The sequence below is a fragment of the Capricornis sumatraensis genome, chromosome 8, assembly GCF_032405125.1.
Source record: "Capricornis sumatraensis isolate serow.1 chromosome 8, serow.2, whole genome shotgun sequence".
NCBI classification, from domain to species: Eukaryota; Metazoa; Chordata; class Mammalia; order Artiodactyla; family Bovidae; genus Capricornis; species Capricornis sumatraensis.
Window position 1 is genome coordinate 32,617,829 of NC_091076.1, and position 23,922 is coordinate 32,641,750.

General features: G+C 45.0%; 1 protein-coding gene across 1 annotated transcript in view; it reads left to right on the forward strand.

The window, feature by feature from the left end:
• Positions 1-289: 289 nt before the first annotated feature.
• USP35 (ubiquitin specific peptidase 35) overlaps positions 290-23,922 on the forward strand; it is a 55,969-nt gene continuing 32,336 nt past the window's right edge. Inside the window, exons 1-6 of the mRNA XM_068976763.1 lie at positions 290-962; positions 1,908-2,040; positions 3,595-3,724; positions 4,141-4,242; positions 5,857-6,015; positions 10,695-10,888. Of these exons, the coding sequence (XP_068832864.1) occupies positions 290-962; positions 1,908-2,040; positions 3,595-3,724; positions 4,141-4,242; positions 5,857-6,015; positions 10,695-10,888 (1,391 nt within the window). The remainder of the gene's footprint in view (positions 963-1,907; positions 2,041-3,594; positions 3,725-4,140; positions 4,243-5,856; positions 6,016-10,694; positions 10,889-23,922) is intronic.

Consider the following 23,922-nt stretch of genomic DNA (forward strand, 5'->3'; position numbering starts at 1 on the left):
AGGGGCGGAGCAAACGGGAAGCCTCAGATGTTGCCTTTGTGAGATGCATCAGCAATAATTACAATCCACTGGGGCTTATTATGTGCCAGGCATTGTGCTTTTACCTCATTAGGATATCTCCCAGGGACGAACGCATCCTTGCCCCATTTCACGGATGGGGAGCTGGGGCCCAGAAAGGTTGAGCTGCTCGCCCCCAAGTCTCAGCACGCAGAGGACCACGTTGGGGGGGGGGCTCGGTCCTGTCGGGCAGATTGTGACCCTGCTCCCTGTCCCCCGCAGCCTGGCCACCATGGACAAGATCCTGGAGGCCGTGGTGACATCATCATACCCGGCGAGCGTGAAGCAAGGGCTCGTGCGGCGCGTGCTGGAGGCGGCGCGGCAGCCGCTGGAGCGCGAGCAGTGCCTGGCGCTGCTGGCGCTGGGTACGCGCCTCTACGTGAGCGGCGCCGACGAGCTGCCCCGCCGCGTGGGCTGCCAGCTGCTGCACGTGGCCGGCCGCCACCACCCGGAGGTCTTCGCCGAGTTTTTCAGCGCGCGCCGCGTGCTGCGCCTCCTCCAGGGAGGCGCCGGGCCGCCGAGCGCCCGCGCGCTGGCCTGCGTGCAGCTCTGCCTGCAACTGCTGCCCGAGGGGCCCGGAGCCGACGAGGTGTTTGCGCTGCTGCGGCGCGAGGTGCTGCGCACGGTGTGCGAGCGCCCGGGCCCCGCGGTCTGCGCTCAGGTGGCGCGGCTGCTGGCACGGCACCCGCGCTGCGTCCCCGACGGCCCTCACCGCCTGCTCTTCTGCCAGCAGCTTGTGCGCTGCCTCGGCCGCTTTCGCTGCCCGGCCGAGGGGGAGGAGGGCGCTGTGGAGTTCCTGGAGCAGGCCCAGCAGGTGAGCGGGCTCCTGGCGCAGCTGTGGCGCGCGCAGCCTGCCGCCATCATGCCCTGCCTCAAGGAGCTGTTCGCCGTTATCTCCTGCACAGGTGCGTGTGCCCTGGGGCCGCAGTGGGGCCCGTGCGTGCAGTCTTCTGCGTGGCGCGCCCCCTTGGTGGTGTGGTGTATGCACAGGGGTGTGTGGGGGGATGTGCCTTTACTTAGCAGGCCCCTCCTGAGCTCCTGCGGGTGGAGGTGGGGGCTCCGATCCTGTGGTCGGCTCCTCTGGCCAGGAGGAGTCGGGGGAGGGGGGTGAGTGAGTCAACAGGAAGCGGGGGATGGTCATCATGCTCTGTGGGTCAGGTGAGTTTCCAAGTGATGATTTTTGAGGCTGGCCTTGAGAGCTGGGCAGCGCCAGGCAGCAGGGGTAGGGTGCTCAGGGCAGGCAGAGCGATAGATCCAGAGACGTGATGGAGGCTGTACCTGTCAACTGTGAACTGTAAATCTTGGCTGTTGACAGCTGTGGAAATTGGACTGTAGGTTAAATGACTAAAATAAAATTTGTACCTTCCCTGATTATAGGGTTGTTCATGGGAAAGGAAGGGAATGCACCTGGCAGGAGGAGGAACCAAGGCTGGGTGTGTAAGGACCTAGGTCTTTCATACAATTGGGCAACACATTTTGATGACTAATTTTTTTTTTAATGTCTATTCGGTTCACCGGGAATGTCCTCCCTCCCCTCAAGTCACATTGCCCTCCTTCCTGTTCTTTCCAGCGCCACTGTTACTATCTAAGGGCCTGGCCTATATAGGCATAGTTAGGGGTTAGTACTTTTTTCTTTGCTCAGCTCAGGGCCAAAGCAGTGCCAGTGAAGGTCTGTTGAGTGAATGAGCTAAGATGAGATAGAGGCCAGGATGCTGTAGGAGGTGAGGAGGAGGCCCCAGTGTGCTCTTTGCAGAGGGCCCCTAGTTCCTTGGCAGCATGAAAGATATGGGGTGCTAGGGGAGGGGTGGGGCCCATCTGTCCTCCAAGCTCAGCCCCTGCCCCTGTTCCAGAGGAGGAGCCACCGTCTAGTGCCCTCGCCAGTGTGGTCCAGCACCTCCCACTGGAGCTCATGGATGGTGTCGTCCGGAACCTCAGCAATGATGACAGTGTGACGGACTCCCAGATGCTGACTGCCATCAGCAGGTGGGCTGAGAGACGAGTGGTGGTCAGGTCTCTCTCTGTGTCCCAGAAGCCCCTTCCACTGGGTGGGATTGCTGGGCTAGATTTAGTGTCAGAGGGCCCAGGCCCTCATGCTTGTTCAGTCCATCCATCGTTTGAGCCCTTCCTGTGCCAGGCCCAGGGCTGCAGGTGGGAGACACAGAGAGCTTTGCTCTAGTGATGCTCTCGGGCTGGATACCAACTCTGTGACCCTAGACTAGTCAGCGGACTCTCTGAGCTTCAGTTGTCCCATCTGTAATAGCAGAGGTAGTGTAAGAAGTTGTTAGGCCCCCATGGGGTCCATGATAGGAGATGAAAGCACTTTATGAAGTGCTTTCTGAGTTTGGCAAGTATGGTAAACAGAGTTTGGGTACTTTTCCGCTCACAGAGCTCTTGCACATCCCCCACCTCATGTGAACATCATCATACCTGTGATCTAGCCACACCTGCCTGGCCGGTGATCTCAGAATATGACATCTACCCTCCTGCCTGCAGGCCTTTGGCTCTGCAGACTCCATCCGCCTGGCATCCCGCCTCCCCCTACCATTCTTTCCATTCCTGTGTGCAGATCCACTGTCTCCTCCATTGGGCCTTCCCGGATTCCTTGTCTTTAGTAGGTGAGAGAGTGGGCTCTAGAAATGAACTGCCTGAGTTCAAGTCTTGGCTCTCCCACTTCTTGCCTGTGTGATTCTGGGCAAGTTACTCAACCCCTCTCTGCCTCAGCATCCTCATGTGTAATTTGTAGTATAATTGGACCCATCTTACAGGGTTGTTGTGAGGGTTGAATTAGGTAAAATGAGATGTTACATTGTGCCTAGAATAGTGCCATGGTAGCTGTTACTACCATATTTACTACTTCTTTGCTTTTCTTTGTAGTAGGAGCTTCCGAGTATAAAAATAATGATATTAGTGCTTTTTTTTTTCCCGAGTACCTACTGTGTGGCAGCTTCATGCTCCATGCATGCAGGTGTTATTTTGTGCAGAGGTCACATGGGTTAATACATGTAAGGCAGAGCAGTGCCTGTTGCAGAATGAATGAATGTCATCGGTTAGCCATTATCTCTTAATCCATACAACAGCCCTGTAAGGTAGGTATCGTCTCTATTTGACAGAGGAAGAAACTGAGGCTAAAGAGAGTAAGTGACTTGCTCCAGGTCACAAGCGAAGGTTTGCGGGAGCCACAGCTTCTGGCCTGGGGGCAGTACTTCTCCTGCCATTGGGTTGCACAGTCCAGGCAGAGGCAGCTGAAAGCCCTGCTCTGCCACTGCAGCGCAGTGTGTGTGGGGTGAGGTTTGGGACATTGAGAGGGCCTGGCTTCCCTCCTGCCGGGCTGGGAGCCCCAGTCTCTGCCGGATGCCTGTGCTTGGCTCGTTTGTAGTCCCCAGGGTGTCCTGTTCATCCTCCAGACCCCAGGGCCGCTCTGTGTAGGTGTGAGTCAGTGTTTGGGGGTCTCAGGTCAGTATGGCTGGTCCCTGGGCTGCCCGCTCCCAGGGGTTTGGGACTCCCCGGTCCTTGCATCACTGTCACTCCCCTCACCAGGATGATCGACTGGGTGTCCTGGCCCCTGGGGAAGAATATTGACAAGTGGATCATTGCACTGCTGAAGGGTCTGGCCGCTGTTAAGAAGTTCAGCATCTTGATCGAGGTTTCACTCGCCAAAATTGAGAAGGTTGGTGGGCCCCTGTCCTAGCCCTGGCCTCTGGCCTTTCCCGTTGGTCACTTGCCAGGGGCAGTGCAGGTCTGGGAGGCAGAGCACTGAGGCTCCCACCCATGCTCACTGTGACCTGGGACAATTCACTGCTTCCCCTGGGCCTCAGGTTTCCCCCGTTCACTCCTCTGACTCTTCATTCAAGTGTGTGCGTCTATCACTTTTGGTCCATCCATCCATCCGATATCTGACCGTCTTGCTGTGCATTTCACCGGCTGTCCATCCACCCGAGTCTGTGAGCACCTCTGGGTTCTTGCTCCCTCATGGATCTGCTGCTTCGACTGTGGAGTCTCTGGCCCCCTTTCAGGCCTGTGGCTACACTTGGCCCTGGGTGGCCCAGGTCTGTGAGACTCCTGACCAGGGTTTTTTTTTTCCAGGTTTTCTCCAAGCTTCTGTATCCCATTGTCCGGGGCGCTGCCTTGTCCGTCCTCAAGTACATGCTCCTGACCTTCCAGCACTCCCATGAGGCCTTCCACCTGGTAAGGGCCCCTGCATGTTGCCCCGAGGATGGGTGGGTGGCCCTGCATCCCCCACTGGTCTGGCTAGAGGCCAGACGTGTTGTCTCTGTTGGGGCTTAAGGGGTTGGGGCTTGAAGGCTAAGACCTCCAATACCTGGATGTTAGCACTGGAAGAGACTTGAGATCCAATTTTACAGATAGAAAACTGAGGCCAAAGAGTGCATGTGACACTCCCCCTGGGCCCTGAGTAGAGTGCCAGGCCTAGAATGAACGGCAGCGGTGTTTCTTGGGTGCAAGCTCTGTGGCAGACGTAGTGCTAAAGACATTACCCATGTTCATTCATTTTACTCCCAGAGTAGCCCCAAGACAGAGGTTTCTGTCATTTTCTCCATTTTTCAACTGAAGAATCTGCAGATTAGGGAGATTAGATTGCATGTTGCAGGCACACTGCTGGTGAGTGGTACAGGGAAGATTCCAGCTGAGTTGGTCTCACTGAGTTGGTCTGACCCAATATAGGTTAGGAGTCCATCAGGAGTCCCGTCTAAACTCTGCTGTCCATCAGCACCCAGGAGGCCTGGCCTCAGCTCCGGGCCCTCTCTGCTGCTTTCTGGGCCCTCCCTTGGGAAGAGCAGCCCGCAGCCCTGCAGAAGGGGCCCGGGATTCTTGTGGCCCTTGATCAGTGCTGAAACATGCTTCCTGACTTGCGCAGTGGGAAGAGCAGCGAACCAAGGATTGGGGTTGCATGGGGTTGAGTCTCAGCTCTGCCATTGATCAGATGTGGTGGCCTTGGGCCAGACACTTAGCTCTCAGCGTGGGTTGGGGGTAAACCCTTAGGCTGGTGGAACAGGGTTAGATGAGGTCACATTTGTCATAGCCTGTTAGATACAAGGGACTTGAGATATATATATATATATATTTGTTTTTTTTTTTTCTCCCCATCCTTCTCCTGGGCTCTCCTGCTTCCAGTTTCTGTAGCCTGACTCTTCCATCCCTGGTACATTATGGTGTGGCTTCCCTATAGGTTTGAAAGTTAACACTCTGTAGAACAGAGGAAAAAAAATGGGCTTTGGGTTCATACAGACCTGGCTCAGACAGCAACTTCTGCCATAACCCTTGGTGAAGTCCTTGGCAAATTACATAACCTGTCTCATTTAGTTTCTTCATCTATAAAATGGGGAGAGTAATCGCCACATGTCACTGTGAGGAGGAAGTGCCTCAGACGATAAACGTTTGCTGCCACTCATCTCTGGCAGGGCTGCCACCAGCTGACCACACTGTGGCCCCAGCATCGCTCCTGGGTGACAGAGTAACCCAGGTCACTCTGGCCTTCGGGCTCTTCAGGGAGATCCATTGGCTGATACTCAATAGCTGGGCCTCAGGCCTGCCCTTAGCTGTGAGCAGGGATCTATTTGTCCCATTAAACAGATGAAGAGAGTGAGGCAGAGTATCCAAGGTCGTGTGTTGTAAAGAGTCAGCTGCCTGCAGAGCGTAGAGCCCCATGCAGGTAAGGGGAACAGTGGTCAGGTGGGTACACCTCCCTGCTTTCAAGAATCTCTGGGTGCTTCCAGCATTGACTACTGCCCCACAACTCAGGCAGGGAAACTGGTGCTGACTAACCCTCCTCTGCTCTCACAGCTCCTCCCTCACATCCCCCCAATGGTGGCATCTCTGGTCAAGGAGGACTCCAACTCGGGGACCAGCTGCCTGGAGCAGCTGGCGGAGCTGGTCCACTGCATGGTGTTCCGGTTTCCCGGCTTCCCGGATCTGTATGAACCCGTCATGGAGGCCATCAAGGTGAGCGATGGTCCGCACTGTTCCCGTACCCCACTCGGGCAGAGGTGCCAGTTTGGGCTTTGCTCAAGACCACGCTGCAGATTGGTGGCAGCCGTCCATGCTTTAGCCCTTGACTGTCTCCCATCGTCTCCCCCGGCCCATCCTGTGCTTCAGGCACCCTGAGCCACCTGCCATTCCCCTAGATGGATCTTTCTGTCTTGATTGTTCTGAGCCTTTGTACGTGCCAATCACTCTAACTTAAACTCCTCTCTTGTTCTGCCTGGATAGCTCCTGCTCCTCCTCCTAAGCCTTCTTGAAGGCTCTGCCTAAGGGATACCTCCCTCAGGAAGCCTTCCCTGATGACTCTGAATGACCCCCCACCCCAGCCCTGCCCCTTGGCTGGATCATGGCCTCTTTGAGCTTCCACAGCCCTAGTCCATCCCTCTGCCACACATCGTCACTGTCTGTGTGTCGGTCTGCTCTTAGACTGAGCGCTCCAGGAGCAGACTTATGCCCCACTCTGTGCCAGGCCCAGGCTGGGAACTGGGGATGCAGGCATGAGGCAGATCAAATCTCCCTTTGAGAAGCTCACAGCCCAGTGGGTGACTGCCGTGTTTACTCATAAATCTGATCTAAGCAGGTTATGAAGTGCATGTGAGAATCAGCCCAAGAGCAGTGAGGAGGCAGAGGAGGGACAGATCTCCTCCAGTCAGAGGAGGAGGCTGCAAGGAAGAAAAGGGCTTCTGAACCCAGCTTCATCTGAACAGCTAGGAGAATAACCAGTGTTGATAGCTAGAGTCACACTTGCCAGTGTCTTCCAATACATTCTGTCTTCTCTTGCTCACTAGAAACCTATGAGGCAGGTACTGATGTTGTTGCAGTTTCATAGACGAGGAAAATGAGACTCTGAGAGATGTGGTATTTTATTCACAGTCATGGAAATAGTGAGAGATACAGCCAGGGCCCAGGGTTGCCGAGCCCTTTCCCACTGCGTGATGCAGAGGACAGGTTCAAATGTGGGTGACGGATGTCCAGGTACGTGATGATCCTTTGAGGACGTCTGATCTGACTTCCATTTCTGTAACATAGCAGAAAAGTAACCTGAGAAATGTCCCATTGCAAAACACCCAGAAATGCTTGTTAAAATATAACAAACATCTTTTTAAGTATATAGCTGAGCTTGCAAGAGAGTAAGTAAGGATCCACAGGGGCCAAAAAGGAAGAGAAAATCAAATTCCAGAGTGGTGAATGAGAAGTGATACTCTTTAGCCATGAGGTGGGGAGGCAAGTTGGGTGAGATGGCCAACCTCAGCCCCCACAGGGCATGAGCTGGTGGGGACAGGAGCTGAGGTTAGGGCCTGCCCCCAGGAGGGAGTTAATATCAAGGGCCCTCTGTAATTCGGGACCCAAGAAAGGCTTTACTATTAGCGAATGGTGTTCTAGGAAAAATACACATGGTCCCAAATAGACATCAAGGAAAGTTCTCTGGCTTGGATTGGGAAAAAAGACATTTGTCATCACTGGACTGCTCTCATGTGGTTTTAGGGGTTCAGGTTCTTATCTTTTTTTGCAGTTATGGGACCCCTTAAGCTCAGGTACTAACACTGAAAGTGGTCATAAACTTGTAATACCCAAGGGCTGCCTAATAAAAGCAGACAAGAAACCGCTTTCAAGCCACAAAGATAAAATTCTACTAAAGATGAGTTTATAATCCCCAGATTACAAAACACACAAGGGAACAATCCACCATGAATGAGAGTAGGTAAACACAACCTGTCATTTACTTGGATTTTCTCAGTTCTTCCAATTGAGCATGAGAAAGAGTTTTTTGTTTGTTTGTTTTTAAACAGTCAGAACTAACCAACAGTAGAAGCAGCTCCCTTATTAGATCATGAGCTCCTTGGCACTGGAGGTGGTTGAGCAGAGGAGACAGGACTCAAACTTGTTGAAAATGACTGTTCCTGTGAGCTTCTGATGGGCAGGGACCGTGTCGTTTTGATCTGTGTGTCTAATAAGTGAGTGAATGAACAGGACTGTGGTGTGACATATGGTATCATGGAGGTGTGAACAAAGAGGGAGCACGGCCCTGAACTGGGCACCAGGGGAAACTGACATGGAGGGAGATCAGGTTTTGCACACTGGAGGCTATGGCCTGATCCAGAGGGGCAAGGTGAGTCTGCAAATACATATGCAACTGGCTGTAGGAAGTTGAGCTCTTTAAGACAGGTGTAGATAGTGTGAGGGCCCCCACTTGAGAAGATTATGGAAAGTCTTCTGGAGAGGGTATATAGGAGTTAGACCTTGAGGGACAGGAACTGGGAGGAGGAGGCCAGGGGATAAGGTGTGGGAGCAAGAACGTGCATGTCCAGTTTGGTGGTCATGTGTGGTGGAAGAGAGGCGAGACGAGAAGATGGGCAGAAAATGAGGCTGAGTGACTGCTTGGTCCAGCAGATCTGGGCTTCTCAACGTCTCCTCCGAAGTACTTGACCCCAGAAGAGGGGAGTTACCCCAAGCAGCCTGACACAAGCTCAGTTTCTGTAAAATCTCAAGTCATATCAAAGATTCAAGTATATACTTCATAATTAGAAACATCTGTTTTAATAGAAACATATTTTTCTTCCTTGGATTTTAGCTAATATAGATCTAGGAAGATGTGTGATACTTGTTGTATGGCTTTGACTACCTTTTGGTATAAGCCAGGTTGAGAGGCAAGTCTGCAAAGTATTAATAGGATTTATTGTTTATAAAATTCTCCCACATTTTATTCATCCTTTGAATTGCTGTTTTTTAGTTGCTAAGTCATGTCAGACTCTCTGCAACCCCATTGACTGTGGCCTGCCAGTCTCCTCTGTCTGTGGGATTTTGCAGGCAAGGATACTGGCGTGGGTTGCTGTTTCCTCCTCCAGGGAGTCTTCCCGACCTCTGTATACAGGCACCTTTATAAATTCTGGAAAGTTCTCTCACTTAGGCAGTTGTGTTAAGTTATGGCAGTTTCTCTGGGGGCTGTGGTCCTTGCTGAGGGAGCTATGTTTTATGTAGATTTCTAGTAACAGGAGGAGCTTGAAAGTTATTTGAAAGTTTTTGTTTTATTCTCTTTATTCTCCTATGAGTACAAAGTTACTTTCTTTGGGGAAAATGACATTTGATTTTTTTTCTAGTGTGGATATTTTTGCATTTTGTGGTATTGGGGGAGCAGGGAGTGTTGGTTCTGTCTTTTTGTCCCTATTTGTTTATGTTTTGTGTGGGGTGGGGTTGGATTGGGGATAGTAGGAAGAAAAAAGAAGGGACTACAAAGTTACTGAGCCCTTAGCTTCTTTTCTTTGGGTTTTTCTGGTGGCTCAGCTGGTAAAGAATCTGCCTGCCAGTGCAGCAGATGTAAGAGTGGGTTCGATCCCTGGGTCAGGAAGATCCCCTGGAGGAGGAAATGGCAGCCCACTCCAGTATTCTTGCCTGGAAAATTCCATGAACAGAGGAGCCTGGCTGGCTACAGTCCATGTGGTCGTAAAGAGTTGGACATGACTAAGCACACATGCCTAGCTTCTTACCTCAGATACCTCCTGTATTTTTACTATCTGTGGGAGGTGACTGACTAATCTGATAAATTATCTGATAAATGATCATGGGAAATGAGTGAGAAAAATGTATTAAACCACTGCTTGAGCCCTACCTTTTGCATTGATGAGGGCTTTCAGTGCTAAGCTGGTTTGAAGCTCAGGAACCTTAGACAAATCTAGGATCTGTGGTAAGATCTGGAAATAAGAACGGGGCTAGAGGAACTGTCGTGAATACCACTTAAATCTAGTGAATAATATTGCATTATTATGCTAGGGCGTTTTTCTTTAGACTGTGTCATCCTTAGAGCCAGCGCTTTGGTTATACTCTCTTCAGTGCAGCTGTCCAGTGTGAAAAAGGGTAATGAATGGTCAAGTGTGCTAACCCTGCGCCTGTGACCAAGGACTTATACCTCAGACCCCCAGGATCCTCCCACCACCCTGAATGTGGGATCAGGTTCCCAGGGCTGTGTGTGTGTGTGCGTGTGCGTGTGCGTGCGTGTGTGCGTATGTGTGTGTGTTGGTGACTCATTTGAAAAAGCTGACTGTGCGAACTTGAACGTGAAGACGGTGTAAATAGGAGCAGGCCCCATGAAAGTATAGCGTGCTGAACTGACATACAGTAGGAGTGTCCTCATTTGACAGATGAGCAAACTGAGGTCCAGGGAGGTTAACTGGCTGAGTCAGGCTGGCTTACTGACCACAGCCAGAGAGCTGTGAGCACAGGTGTCAGGACCAGGGTTGAGAGCTCAGCACGGCTGGATTGGGCCAAGGGGCCGGTGCTGTCATTGCTTAAAGTGTGCCTCATCCTGGGCTCATCTTAACATGTAATAAAGTCTTCATTTATTGCCTCTTCAGAAAATCCTTTCTCTATCTGGGTCTTGGTTTTTTTCATCTACGTAGTGAAGATTTTACCCCTTTCTAAAGGCAGTTGTGGCATGAAAGATCATCTCGAAGGCCCACATGTCAAGATGAAAACCTAGAATATGTTTGAAAGCAGGGGACTGTTCACATACATCTCTGTGACATTTTTTGGGTGGTGTGCTTGACCCATGAGTGATGGGCTATACTCCAGGGTTTCCTGGAGGAGGTGGTATTCTTAGAGCTAACCCTGGTGCTCAGCGTCCCTCTGGCTTGTTCCTCACTCAGGACCTCCATGTTCCCAGTGAGGACCGAATCAAGCAGCTGCTGGGGCAGGATGCCTGGACCTCGCAGAAGAGTGAGTTGGCCGGCTTTTATCCCCGGCTCATGGCCAAGTCAGACACGGGCAAGATTGGTTTAATCAACCTGGGCAACACGTGCTACGTGAACAGCATCCTTCAGGCCTTGTTCATGGCTTCCGAGTAGGTGCTGCTTTTATCTTTCTTGTCTGCCTCTGCCTCTGTTTGCTGGGCTTCCTGGTGTGTGGGGGTAGGGCTGGGGGTTGGAGATGGGGGGCTCCTGCTGTGTATCATGGGCACAGTTCCCTGAGGTCTGTGGGTATGTGAAGGGCAGGTGAGAGCTCCCAGAGGGCTGCAGGCCATTGTCTAGGCAATAGGTCAAGACTTCATGGGAACTTGAGGTGGGGATTTGGGGGCCAGGCTGCAGCGGGAAGTGGGTTTGCTGTGTTGGTCGACATCACTCTCTTTTCTCCTAGAGTCTGAGAGGGTGGACAGTGTCTTCCACAGTAGAACTTCCACTTTCCTTGGCATTGCTGCTGCTGCTAAGTCACTTCAGTCGTGTCCGACTCTGTGTGACCCCAGAGACAGCAGCCCACCAGGCTCCCCCATCCCTGGGATTCTCCAGGCAAGAGCACTGGAGTGGGTTGCCATTGCCTTCTCCAATGCATGAAAGTGAAAAGTGAAAGTGAAGTCACTCAGTCGTGTCTGACTCCTAGCGACCTCATGGACTGCACCCCACCAGGCTCCTCCGTCCATGGGATTTTCCAGGCAAGAGTACTGTAGTGAAACAAAATTGTTGTTGTCAGTGGGTACCTATTCAACTGATGACTTGCTTAAAGATCAGTCAAGGTTTCAGCCACAGAAGCAGACATACTTTCCTCCCTATTTTCCTTTTTTAATTTATTTGTGGCTGTGCTGGGTCTTAGTTGCTTCTCGCCGGCTTCCCCTAGTTGGAATGAGCGGGAGCCACTCTGGTTGTGGTGCGCAGGCTTCTTGCTGCGCAGGTTTCTCTTGCTGCGGAGCACAGGCTCCAGGTGCTCGGGTTCAGTAGTTGTGGCACGTGGGCTTGGTTGTCCCGAGGCGTGTGGGTCTGAGTACCCAGACCAGAGATCGAACCCGTGTCCCCTGCCTTGGCAGGCAGATTCCCAGCCACTGGACCACGAGGGGAGGCACCTCAATTTTCCTTTTCTGTGTGTGTGTGTGTTTAAAAATGCACATAACAAAATTTACCGTGTTAACCGTTTTTAAGTATACAGTTCAGTGGTGTCAGATTGTGTTCACAATTGTTGTGCAGCCGTCACTACCATCCATCCCTTTAACTCTTTTCCTGTTGTAAATCTGAAGCTCTATGCCTATTAAGTAATAACTGCCCATATTCCCATTCTCCCTTCCCCTCTGGTAACCACCATTATACTTTCTGCCTCTGTGATTGTTGTCTCTGCGTTAAGTACCTCATATACAGTATTTGTCTTTTTGCCGTATTTCACTTAGTAAATATCTTTGAGATTCATCCATATAGAGCCAGCGCTTTGGTTATACTCTGCGTATCGCAGAATTTCTTTCCTTTTTAAAGGCTGGGCAATATTCCATTATGTGTATAAACCACATTTTGGTAATCTGTTCATTGGCAAAATGATGTGTTTTGCCTGTTATGAACATGGGAGCACAAGTATCTCTTAGAGACCCTGCTTATGATTCTTTCAGATACATACCCAGAAGTGGAATTACTGGATCATTTGGTAATTTTGTTTTTTAGACTTTTTGAGGAACCTCTGTCTTGTTCTTCACAGTGACAGCACCAGTTTACATTCCTACAAACAGTACATAAAGGTATAGATTTCTCTATATCTTTCCAACATTTCTGGTTTTTTTTGTTATTTGTTTTTTTAATAAGTCATCCGATATCAATAACCTCAGATATGCAGATGACACCACCCTTATGGCAGAAAGTGAAGAGGAACTCAAAAGCCTCTTGATGAAAGTGAAAGAGGAGAGCGAAAAAGTTGGCTTAAAGCTCAACATTCAGAAAATGAAGATCATGGCATCCGGTCCCATCACTTAATGGGAAATAGATGGGGAAACAGTGGAAACAGTGTCAGACTTTATTTTTTGGGGCTCCAAAATCACTGCAGATGATGACTGCAGCCATGAAATTAAAAGACGCTTACTCCTTGGAAGAAAAGTGATGACCAACCTAGATAGTATATTCAAAAGCAGAGACATTACTTTGCTGACTAAGGTCTGTCTAGTCAAGGCTATGGTTTTTCCAGTGGTCATGTATGGATGTGAGAGTTGGACTGTGAAGAAGGCTGAGCGCCGAAGATTTGATGCTTTTGAACTGTGGTATTGGAGAAGACTCTTGAGGGTCCTTTGGACTGCAAGGAGATCCAACCAGTCCATTTTGAAGGAGATCAGCCCTGGGATTTCTTTTGAAGGAATGATGCTAAAGTTGAAGCTCCAGTACTTTGGCCACCTCACGCGAAGAGTTGACTCATCTGAAAAGACTCTGATGCTGGGAGGGATTGGGGGCAGGAGGAGAAGGGGATGACTGAGGATGAGCTGGCTGGATGGCATCACAGACTCGATGGATGTGAGTCTGAGTGAACTCCTGGAGTTGGTGATGGACAGGGAGGCCTGGTGTGCTGTGATTCATGGGGTCGCAAAGAGTCGGACACGACTGAGCGACTGAACTAACTAACTAACTAATAGGTGTAAGGGTTTCCCTGGTAAAGGACCCACCTACCAATGCAGGAAATGCGAGTTTGATCCCTGGAGAAGGAAATGGCAACTCACTCCAGTATTCCTGCTTGGGAAATCCCATGGACAGAGGATCCTGACAGGCTATAGTCCATTGGGTCACAAAAGAGTCAGACATGACTTATTGATTAAACAACAACAGTAACAAATGGGTGTGAGGTGGCATGTCATTATGGTTTTTAATTTGCCATTTCTGTAATGATTAGTGATGTAGAGCATCTTTTTATGTGCTTATTGGCCATTTGTGTCTATTCTTTGGCAAAAAGTCAGTTTAAATCCATTGCCTATTTTTGAATCAGGTTGTTTTTGTTGAGGTTTAGGAGGTTTTTTTTTGTATGTTCTGAATATTAATCCCTTATCACATACATGATTGGCAAATATTTTTTTTTCCCAGAGCCTTCTAGGATTGTCTTTTTAGTCTGTGGATAATCCTTTTTTAAAAAAATATGTACTGCAATATAGTTGATTTACAATGTTCTGTTAGTTTCTGCTATATAGCAAAATGAATCAGTTATACATAGACATATATCCACTCTTCTTTAAATTCTATATAGGCCACTGCAGAATATTGAGTAGCGTTCCCAGTTCTATACAGTAGGTCCTTTTTAGTTATCTATTTTGTATATAGTAGTGTACCTATGTCAATCCCCATATCCCACTTTATCCCTCCTCCTCTCCTTTTCCCTCTGGTAACTGAAAACCATGACCAGTGTTGTTGTTGTTGTTTTTTTTACATCTGTGACTATTTCTACTTTGTAAATAAGTTCATTTGTACCATTTTTAAAGATTCTCTGTGGAGTGGATAGTCTTTTTTTGTTGTTGTTGTTGAAAGAGGTTGCTTTTTAAAAAAATTACTTTTATTGAGATATAATTGACATATAATGACATTAATTTCAAGTGTATTGTGTAGTGATGCAGTATACCATTAGTTGACCCTTGAACAATGTAGGTTTGAATTGCATGGGGCCACTTACATGTGGATTTTTTTCTCATGTTGGGAAAAGTTTTGGAGATTTTGTGACAATTTGAGAAAAAATTGAAGGCAAACCTTGTAGCCTAGAAGGTATGTCATGAATATATGAAATATCTGTTGATATATAAATAACATAAAAAGAATGTGTTAACTGCTATGTTATCCTTTAGGCTTCTAGTTGACAGTAGGCTATTAGCAGTTATGTTTTTGGGGAGTCAAAAGTTATGCATGGATTTTTGACAGCATGGGGGTTGGCATCCCTAATCTCTGCATTGTTCAAGGGTCAACCATATGTCTGTATTATGAAATGATCACCATAATAAGTCTACTTAACATCCATAACCACACATAGTTACAAATTTTTTTGTTCTGATAAGAAATTTAAGGATTTATTCTCTTAGCAACTTTCATATACATTACAGTTTTACTAACTATAGAAACTATGCTGTACCTTACATTCTCAGGACTTTTATTTATTTTGCAACTGAAACTTTGTTATCTCTTGACCACCTTCATCTATTTCACCCACACCCAATCCTCATCTCTGGCAACCATCGATCTGTATTCTATATCTATGAAATTGTCTTTTTAGATTCCACATATAATTGAGATCATACAGTTTGTTTTTGTCTGACTTATTTTACTCAGTGTAATGTCCTCAAGGTGTATCTAATTGTCATAAATGATAAGATTCCCTCATTTCTTGTGCCTGAATAATATTCCATTGCATGTATGTATACCACGTTTTCTTTATCTGTTCATGTGTCAATGGACACTGAAGGCTGTTTCCATGTCTTGGCTGTCGTGAATAGTGCTGCTTTGAGCATAGGGGTGCGTGTGTCTTTTTGGATTATAGTTTTGTCAGGTGTGTGCCCGGCTGTGAGATTGCTGGATCATACGGTAATTCTGTTTTTAGTTTTCTGAGAAGCCTTCAAGCTGTTTTCCTTCGTGGCTGCGCCAACTTACATTCCCACCAACAGTGTAGAAAGGTTTCCACTCCCTCCTCCAGCATTTGTTATTTGTAGACTTTTTAATGACTTTTCTGACTGGTGTGAGGTGATACCTCATTGTAGTTTTGACTTGCATTTCTCTGATAGTAATGTTGGGCATCTTCTCATGTGCCTGCTGGCCATCTGTATGTCTTCCTTGGAGAAATGTCTATTAAGGTCTTCTGCCGATTTTTCAATTGAGTTGTTTGTTTTTTTTGTTGAATCGTATGACCTATTTGTATAGTTTGGAGATTAAGCCTTCTTTCTTGTTTTTTAATATAAGCATTTTTAGTTATAAATTTCCTCCTTTAGGAGCACCACTTTTGCTGTGTCACATAAGCTTTGGTATGTTGTATTTTTGTCTTTGTTCATATCTAAGTGTTGGGATTGGGGGCAGGAGGAGAAGGGGACGACAGAGGATGAGATGGCTGGATGGCATCACTGACTCGCACATGAGTTTAAGTGAACTCCGGGAGTTGGGGATGGACAGGGAGGACTGGTGTGCTGCGATTCATGGGTTTGCAGAGTTGGACACGACTGAGCAACTGAACTGAAGTATTTTCTAACTGCCCCTTGTGATCTTTGATCCATTGGTTGTTTACAAGTGTGTTGTTTAGTTTCAACGATTTTGTGAGTTTTCCAGTTTTCTCTCTTACTGAATTCTAAGTTTATCTTGTGGTAGTCAGAGAAGATACTTTGTATGAGATCTATCTTTTAAATCTATTGAGACTTAATTTGTAGCCAAATTTATAGTCTTTTCTGGACAAAGGTCCCTGTGCACTTGAGAAAAATGTGTATGCTGTTGTTGCTGGGTGGAATGTTTTTTTAATATGTGTTAAGTTTCCCAGTTTCTCTGTTTATCTTCTGTCTGGTTGTTCTGTTTGTTATTGTGAGAGGGGTTGTGAGGTCCCCAACTATTAATGTAGAATTGTCTATTTCTCTTTTCAATTTTGTTAACTTTTGCATTATCTATTTTGATGGCCTGTAATTAGGTGTGTACATGTTTGTAATTGTTATGTCTTCTTGCTGTATTGAACCTTTTATTAATATATAATGTCCCTTTTTGTCTCTTACTAGTTTTCTTGACTTAAAGTCTGTTTTGTCTTACATTAGTACAGCCACTTCTGTTCTCTTTTGGTTATTATTTGTGTGGCATTTCTTTTTCCATCCTTTCACTTTCAACTTCTTTGTGTCTTTCTATCTCAAATGAGTCTTTTATAGACAGTATTATAATTGGATGTATTTTTATCCGTTCTGCCACTGCCAATCTCTTCGGGTGAGAGAGTTTAATACATTTGCTTTTATTAAAATCTTTTATAGAGTTTTTTAAATTTATTTTTTGATCCGAGGATAATTGCTTTACAGTGTTGTGTTTTTGCTGTACAGCAGTGTGAAGCAGCTGTATGTATACATATACCGCCTCTCTCTTGAGCCTGCCTCCCACATCCCTCCCTTCTAGGCCATCACAGAGCGCAGAGCTGAGCTCCCTGTGCCGCACAGCAGCTTTCCGCTGTGTTACACGTGGTGGTGTGTATGTCTCAATTCTGCTCCTTTGATGCGTCCCATCCTCTCCTTCCCCCACTGTGTCCACACGCTCATTCTCTACGTCTGTGTCTCTTTTCTTGTCCTGCAGATAGGTTTATCAGTACCATTTTTCTAGAAGGGAACTGACTTCTGCCATTGGGCTCTTTATTTTCTATATGCCCTCTAGCTTTTTTATTGCATTCCTGTTTTCTTTTGTGTTCAGTTGATTTTTTTTTCTTTTTTTTTGGTTCAGTCCCCAGGTTGGGAAGATCCCCTGGGGAAGGGAATGGCAATCCACTCCAGTATTCTTATCTGGAGAATCCATGGACAGAGGTGCCTGGTGGGCTACAGTCCATGGGGTTGCAAGGAGTTGGACACAACTGAGCGACTAACAGTACTACTACTGCTACTACCTTTAATAACATACAAAAACTCTGCTCCTTCACAGCTCTATCCCATCTCACCTTGGTTGTTGATGTCACAGAATTACATCTGTATAATTGTGTGCCCTAAAACATAAGCAAGTAATTCTTTTAGATGCATTAGTCCCCTGAATTAGTGTGGAAGAATTTTGAGTTTCAAACCAAAGTTATAGTAATACTAGCTATTGCATCAATAATTGTCTTTTTTCTTTACATATAATCACACATGTATTTACCTTTGTTGAGATCTGTATTTTTCTATGTGACTTTAAAAAATTTATTTATTTTTAGTTGATCGGTGATTGCTTTGCAATATTGGTTTGATTTCAGTTATACATCAACATGAATTAACCACAGGCATACATATGTCCCCCCCACCTTGAGTCTCCCTCCCACCTCCCTCCCATTCCTACCCCTCTAGGTTATTATAGAGCCCCAGTTTGAGTGTCCTGAGTCATACGGCAAATTCCCTTTGGCTGTCTGGTTGCATATGTTAGTGTATATGCTTTCATGCTGCTCTCTCCATTCATCTCAGCCTCTCCCTCCTTTCCCTCATCCTTGTCCATAAATCTGTTCTCTATGTCTGCGTTTTCACTGCTGCTCTGCGAATAAGTTCATCAGTACCATCTTTCTAGATTCTCTCTATATATGTTAATATATGATATTTGTTTTTTCTCTTTCTGACGTACTTCACTCTGTATAATAGGCTCTAGGTCCATCTACCTCTTTAGAATTAACTCAGATGTGTTCCGTTTTATGGCTAGTAGCATTCCATTGTATATATGTACCACAGCTTCTTTATCCATTCCTCTGTCGATGGACATCTAGATTGCTTCCATGTCCTAGCTATTGTCAATAGTGCTGCAGTGAACATCGGAGAATGTGTGTTTTTCGGTTTTGGTTTCTTCAGGGTATATATCTAGAAGTGGTATTGCTGTATCCTATGGTGGTTTTATTCCTAGTTTTTTAAGGACCGTTTTTACTGTCTTCCATAGTGGCTATATCAATTTACATTCCCACCAGCAGGGCAAGAGGGCTCCTTTTTCTTCATACCTTCTCCAACAGTTATTGTTTGTAGATTTCTTGATAATGGCCATTCTGACTGGTGTATCTCATTGTAGTTTTGATTTGCATTTCTTTAATAATGAGTGATGTTGAGCATCTCTTTATCTGTTAATTAGACATCCATATGTCTTTGGAGAAATGTCTGTTTAAGTCTTTTGCCCACTTTTTGATTGGGTTGTTTGTTTTTGTGGTATTGAATTGTATGAGCTCCTTGTATATTTTGGAAATTAATCCTTTGTCAGTTGTTTCATTTGCTATTATTTTCTCCCATTCGGAGGGTTGGCTTTCACTTATTTATAGTTGCATTTGCTGTGCAAAAATGTTTAAGTTTAATTAGGTCCCACTTATTTTTGTTTTTATTTCCATTATTCTAGGAGGTGGGTCATAAAAGACCTTGCTATGATTTATGTCATACAGTGTTCTGCCTGTGCTTTCTTCTAAGGATTTTATAGATTCTGGTCTTACATTTAGGTCTTTAATCCATATCTTTAGTCCAGGTTTATCTTTCTTTGATGTTAGAAGTGTTCTAATTTCATTCTTTTGCACGTAGTTGTCCAGTTCTCCCAGCGCCACTTATCGAAGAGCTCTTTTTCCCATTGTATATTCTTGCCTCCTTTATTAAAGATAAGGTGCCCATAAGTGCATGGATTTATCACTGGGCTTTCTATTTTGTTCCATTGGTGTACACTTCTGTTTTTGTACCAATACTTACTGTCTTGATGACTGTAGCTTTGCAGTATAGTCTAAAATCAGGTAAGTTGATTCCTCCAGCTCCATTCTTTTTCCTCAAGATTGCTTTGGCTCTTTGGGGTCTTTTGTGTCTCCATATGAATTGTGAAATTGTTTGTTCTAGCTCTGTGGAAAATGCCATTGGTAATTTGACAGGGAGTGCATTGCATCTGTATATTGCTTTTGGTAGTATAGTCATTTTCACAATATTGATTCTTCCCATCCAGAAACATGGAATATATCCCTCCATCTGTTTATGTTGTCTTTGATTTCTTTCATCAGTGTCTTAAAGTTTTCTGCAGACAGATCTTTTGTCTCCTTAGGTAGGTTTATTCCTAGGTATTTTTTTGTTGTTGTTGTTGCAATGGTAAATTGGATTGATTCCTTAATTTCTCTTTCTGACTTTTCATTGTTAGTATATGGGAATGCAAGTGATTTCTGTGTATTGATTTTATATCCTGCGACTTTACCTTAAATTCACTGATTAGTTCTAGTAGTTTTCTGATAGTATCTTTATGGTTTTCTATGTACAGTATCATGTCATCTGCAAACAGTGAGAGTTTTGCTCCTTCCTCTCCAATCTGGATTCCTTTTATTTCTTTCTCTTCTCTGATTGTTGTAGCTAGGACTTCCAAAACTATGTTTCATAATAGTGGTGAGAGTGGGGACCCTTGTCTTGTTTCTGATCTTAGAGGGAATGCTTTCAGTTTTTCACCTTTGAGAATGTTTGTTGTGGGTTTGTTGTATATGGCCTTTATTATGTTAAGGTAGGTTCCTTCTATGCCCATTTTTTGAAGAGTTTTTTTTTTATCATAAATAGGTGCTGAATTTTATTGAAAGCGTTTTCTTTATCTATTGGGATAATCATATGGTTTTATCTTTCAGTTTGTTAATATGGTGTATCAGATTGATTGATTTGTATATATTGAAGAATCCTTGCATCCCAACTTGATCATGGTGTATGAGCTTTTTAATGTGTTGTTGAATTGTTTGCTAGAATTATTATTGCAGTTTTTGCATCTATGTTTATTAGTGATATTGGCCTGTACTTTTCTTTTTTTGTGATATCTTTGTCTGGTTTTGGTATCAGGGTGATTGTGGCCTCATAGAATGAGTTTGGAAGTGTTCCTTCCTCTGCAATTTTTTGGAAGAGTTTCAGAAGGATAATAGACATTAACTCTTCTCTAAATGTTTCATAGAATTCACCTGTGAAGCCATCCAGTGCTAGGGTTTTGTTTTTTGGGAGATTTTTGATCACAGTTTCAATTTCAGTGTTTGTAATTGGTTTGTTCATAATCTCTGTTTCTTCCTGGTTCAGTCTTAGAAGGTTGAACTTTTCAAAGAATCTGTCCATTTCCTTTAGGTTGTCCATTTTATTAGCATATACCTGCTCATAATAGTCTCTTGTGATCTTTTGTATTTCTGCATTGTTGTAACCTCTCCTTTTTCATTCCTAATTTTGTTGATTTGATTTTTCTCCTTTTTTTTTTTCTTGATGAGTCTGGCTAATGGTTTGTCAATTTTGTTTATCTTCTCAAAGAACCAGCTTTTAGTTTTATTAGTCTTTGCTATTGTTTCCTTCATTTCTTTCTCAGTGATTTCTGCTCTGGTCTTCATGATTCATTTCCTTCTAACTTTGCAGGTTTTTTGTTCTTCCTTTTCCAGCTGCTTTAGGTGTAGAGCTATGTTGTCCATTCAGTGTTTTTCTTATTTCTTGAAGCAGGATTGTATTGCTGTAAGCTTCCTTCTTTGAAGAACTGCTTTTGCCACATCCTGTAGGTTTTGTGTTGTTGAGTTTTCATTGTCATTTGTTTCCAGGAATCTTTTGATTTCCCTTCTTATTTCTTCAGTAACCTCTTTGTTACTTAGAAATGTGTTATTTACTCTCTGTGTGTTTGTGTGTTTTGCAGTCTTTTCCCCCTGTAATTGATATCTAGTCTCATAGTGTTGTGGTCAGAGAAGATGCTTGATACAATTTTAACTTTCTTAATTTTACTAAGGCTTGATTTGTGACCCAAGATTTTCTATGTGACTTTGAGGTTCTGACTAGCGTGTTTTCTTTTCACCTTGTTTAAGACTCCTTTGAGCCTTTCTGAATGACAGGTCTAGTGGTCATGAATTCCTTCAGCTTTTGTTTATCTGGAAATGTCTTGATTCTCCCTCACTTTTGAAGAAGAATTTTGCCAGATGTAGGATTTTTGGTTGACAGTTTTTTTTCTTTGAGCGTTTAGAATATATCTGTCCACCTTCTTATGGCCTCCAAAGTTTCTGATCTGAAAATCTACTGATAATCTTATTAAGGATCCCTTGTATGTGATGATTTGCTTTGCAGTTGCTGCCTTCAAGATTTTGCTGTTTGTCTTTTGAAAGTTTGATTATAATCAGTCTCAGTGTGGGTCTCTTTGAATTCTTCTAATGGATTCTGTTGAACTTCTTGGACGTTTACATTTTTGTCTTTCATCAGATTTGAGGAGTTTCCAATCATTATTTGTTTCAGATGTTCTTTCTGCCCTCTTTTCACTCTCTCTCCTCCTCATGGGCCTCCCACAGTGTACTGGTCCTTCTGATGGTGTCCTGTGGACCTCTTAGGTTCTGTTCACTCTTCTTCAGTCTTTTTTCTTTCTGTTCCTCAGCCTTGATAAATTCCATTGTCCTGTCTTGAAGGTCACTGAGTTGTTGTTCTGCCTGTTCAAACCTGAAAATTTACCTCTGTTAAGTTTTAAAGTTCATTTATTGTACTTTTTTGCTCTAGAATTTCTTTGTTGTTTTTTCTTTGTTTCTGTTTTAGTTTTTCTCTTTATTGATATTTCTATTTTGCCCACAAATCATTTTCTTGACTTTCTCTATTCTTCTTTTAGTTCTTTTATCACCTTGAAGACCGTTGCTTTAAAGTCTTTGTCTCATACATCCGCTGTTAAGTCTTTTTCAGGGACAGATTTTGTTGAATTTTTTTTTTCCCCTCTGAATGGGCTGTACTTTTCTGTTTCTTGGTATGGCTTGTGATTGTGGAGCTTTGGACGTTTGTTTAATAATATGGGAACTCTGGAAATCAGATTCTCCCTCTTCCCCTGGGTTTTGTTTTCTTTTGTCTGTTTAATTTTTGGTTGCACTGGGTCTTCATTGCAGCATGTGGGCTCAGTAGTTGTGCTGTGTCGGCTTAGCTGCCCCGTAGCATGTGGGATCTTACCTCCCCAACCAGGGGTTGAACTTGAGTTCCCTGCACTAGAAGACAGATTCTTAACCAAGGGACCACCAGGGAAGTCCCTGCTTTTGTTTTTTATTGTTATAGTCTGTCTCTGTGCTCCAGGTCAGCCTGAAGTATAAATTTAATGTCTCCTTATGTCTTTTCTGAGGCTTTCAGATGGGCATGTGCAGTCACTTTCTAGTTTTCCCCATATGTGTAGTTGTTTTTTAATGCCCTAGTCACTAATGTTTAGCTCGTCAAAAGGAAAAAATGAAGTGGTGAAGTAGGAAAGTGGGAGTGGGGAGAGTGCTGGCCTTCTAAGTCTCCTGGAAGTCATAATTTAGCTTGAGGTGGAAGGATTTGTAACAGTGGTGGAACCTGTGACAGTGACGGCTGCCCGTGTTTCTGTTGGCATCTGTGTGATCAGGAGCATCAGTTGGAGCAGGAGTCCTCCATCCTGGGGGATGGAGTCCCTTTTACCCACCGCAGCTCCTGCAAGATGTGTGAAAAACGCTCCAGGGACATGTGCGCAGCCGTGCCGCTTCTATGCAGAGAACTGACAATGACTCCAGCTTAGCCTGGAAGCGTTTGCCGGGAAGTTGCAAGCCTTTAACACACTTCAGAGTTCCCAAAATAGTTACATTAGACAGATTCTGCCAGTACAGTTATTGTCGAGGTGGCGAGACAGTTTCCTAATACATCCTACTCTGCTATCTTCCCAGAATCCTTTCTTCTTTAGAGTAGGTTTGGTGCCTCAGATGGTAAAGAATCTGCACGCAATGCAGGAGACCCAGGTGTGATCCCTGGATCAGGAAGATGCCCTGGAAAATGGTATGGCTACCCACTCCAGTATTCTTGCCTGGAGAATTCTGTGGACAGAGGAGCCTGGCAGGCTACAGTCCATGGGGTTGCAAAGAGTCGGACATGACTTAGTAGCTAACTCTTCACTTAGGTTTACAGAAAATTGAGAGGAAGATTGATTTTCCATGCCCTCTGTTCTCACAGTTGCATTGCTTCCTGTTATTAACATCACTAACTGGAGTGGTACTTTTTCTTTTCCTGCTGAGGAGAAACCTACACAAAGACAAATTATAATCACCCAGAGTCCATAATTAACATTATGTTCACTTTGTAGTGTACATTCAGTAGGTTTTGGAAAATGTATAGTGACATCTATCATTATGGTATCATATAGCATGTTTTAAAAATTTATATTGGAGTATAGTTGATTTACAGTGTTGTGTTAGTTTCAGGTGTACATCAAAGTGATTTAGTTACACATATACATGTATCCATTCTTGTTAAGATTGTTTTTCATATAGGTTATTATAGAATATTGCTGAGTTCCTTGTGCTATACAAGAGGACCTTGGTGGTTATCTGTTTTAGGTATAGTGGTAGTATATACTAGTCTCCAACTCCTAATTTATCCCCCCACCTTTCCCCTTTGGTAAACATAAATTTGTTTTTTATGTCTGTGAGTCTGTTTCTGTTGTATAAATAAATTCGTTCATGTCATCTTTTTTTTAGATTTGACATAGAAGTGCTGTCAAATGTCTCTATCTGATGAACTTT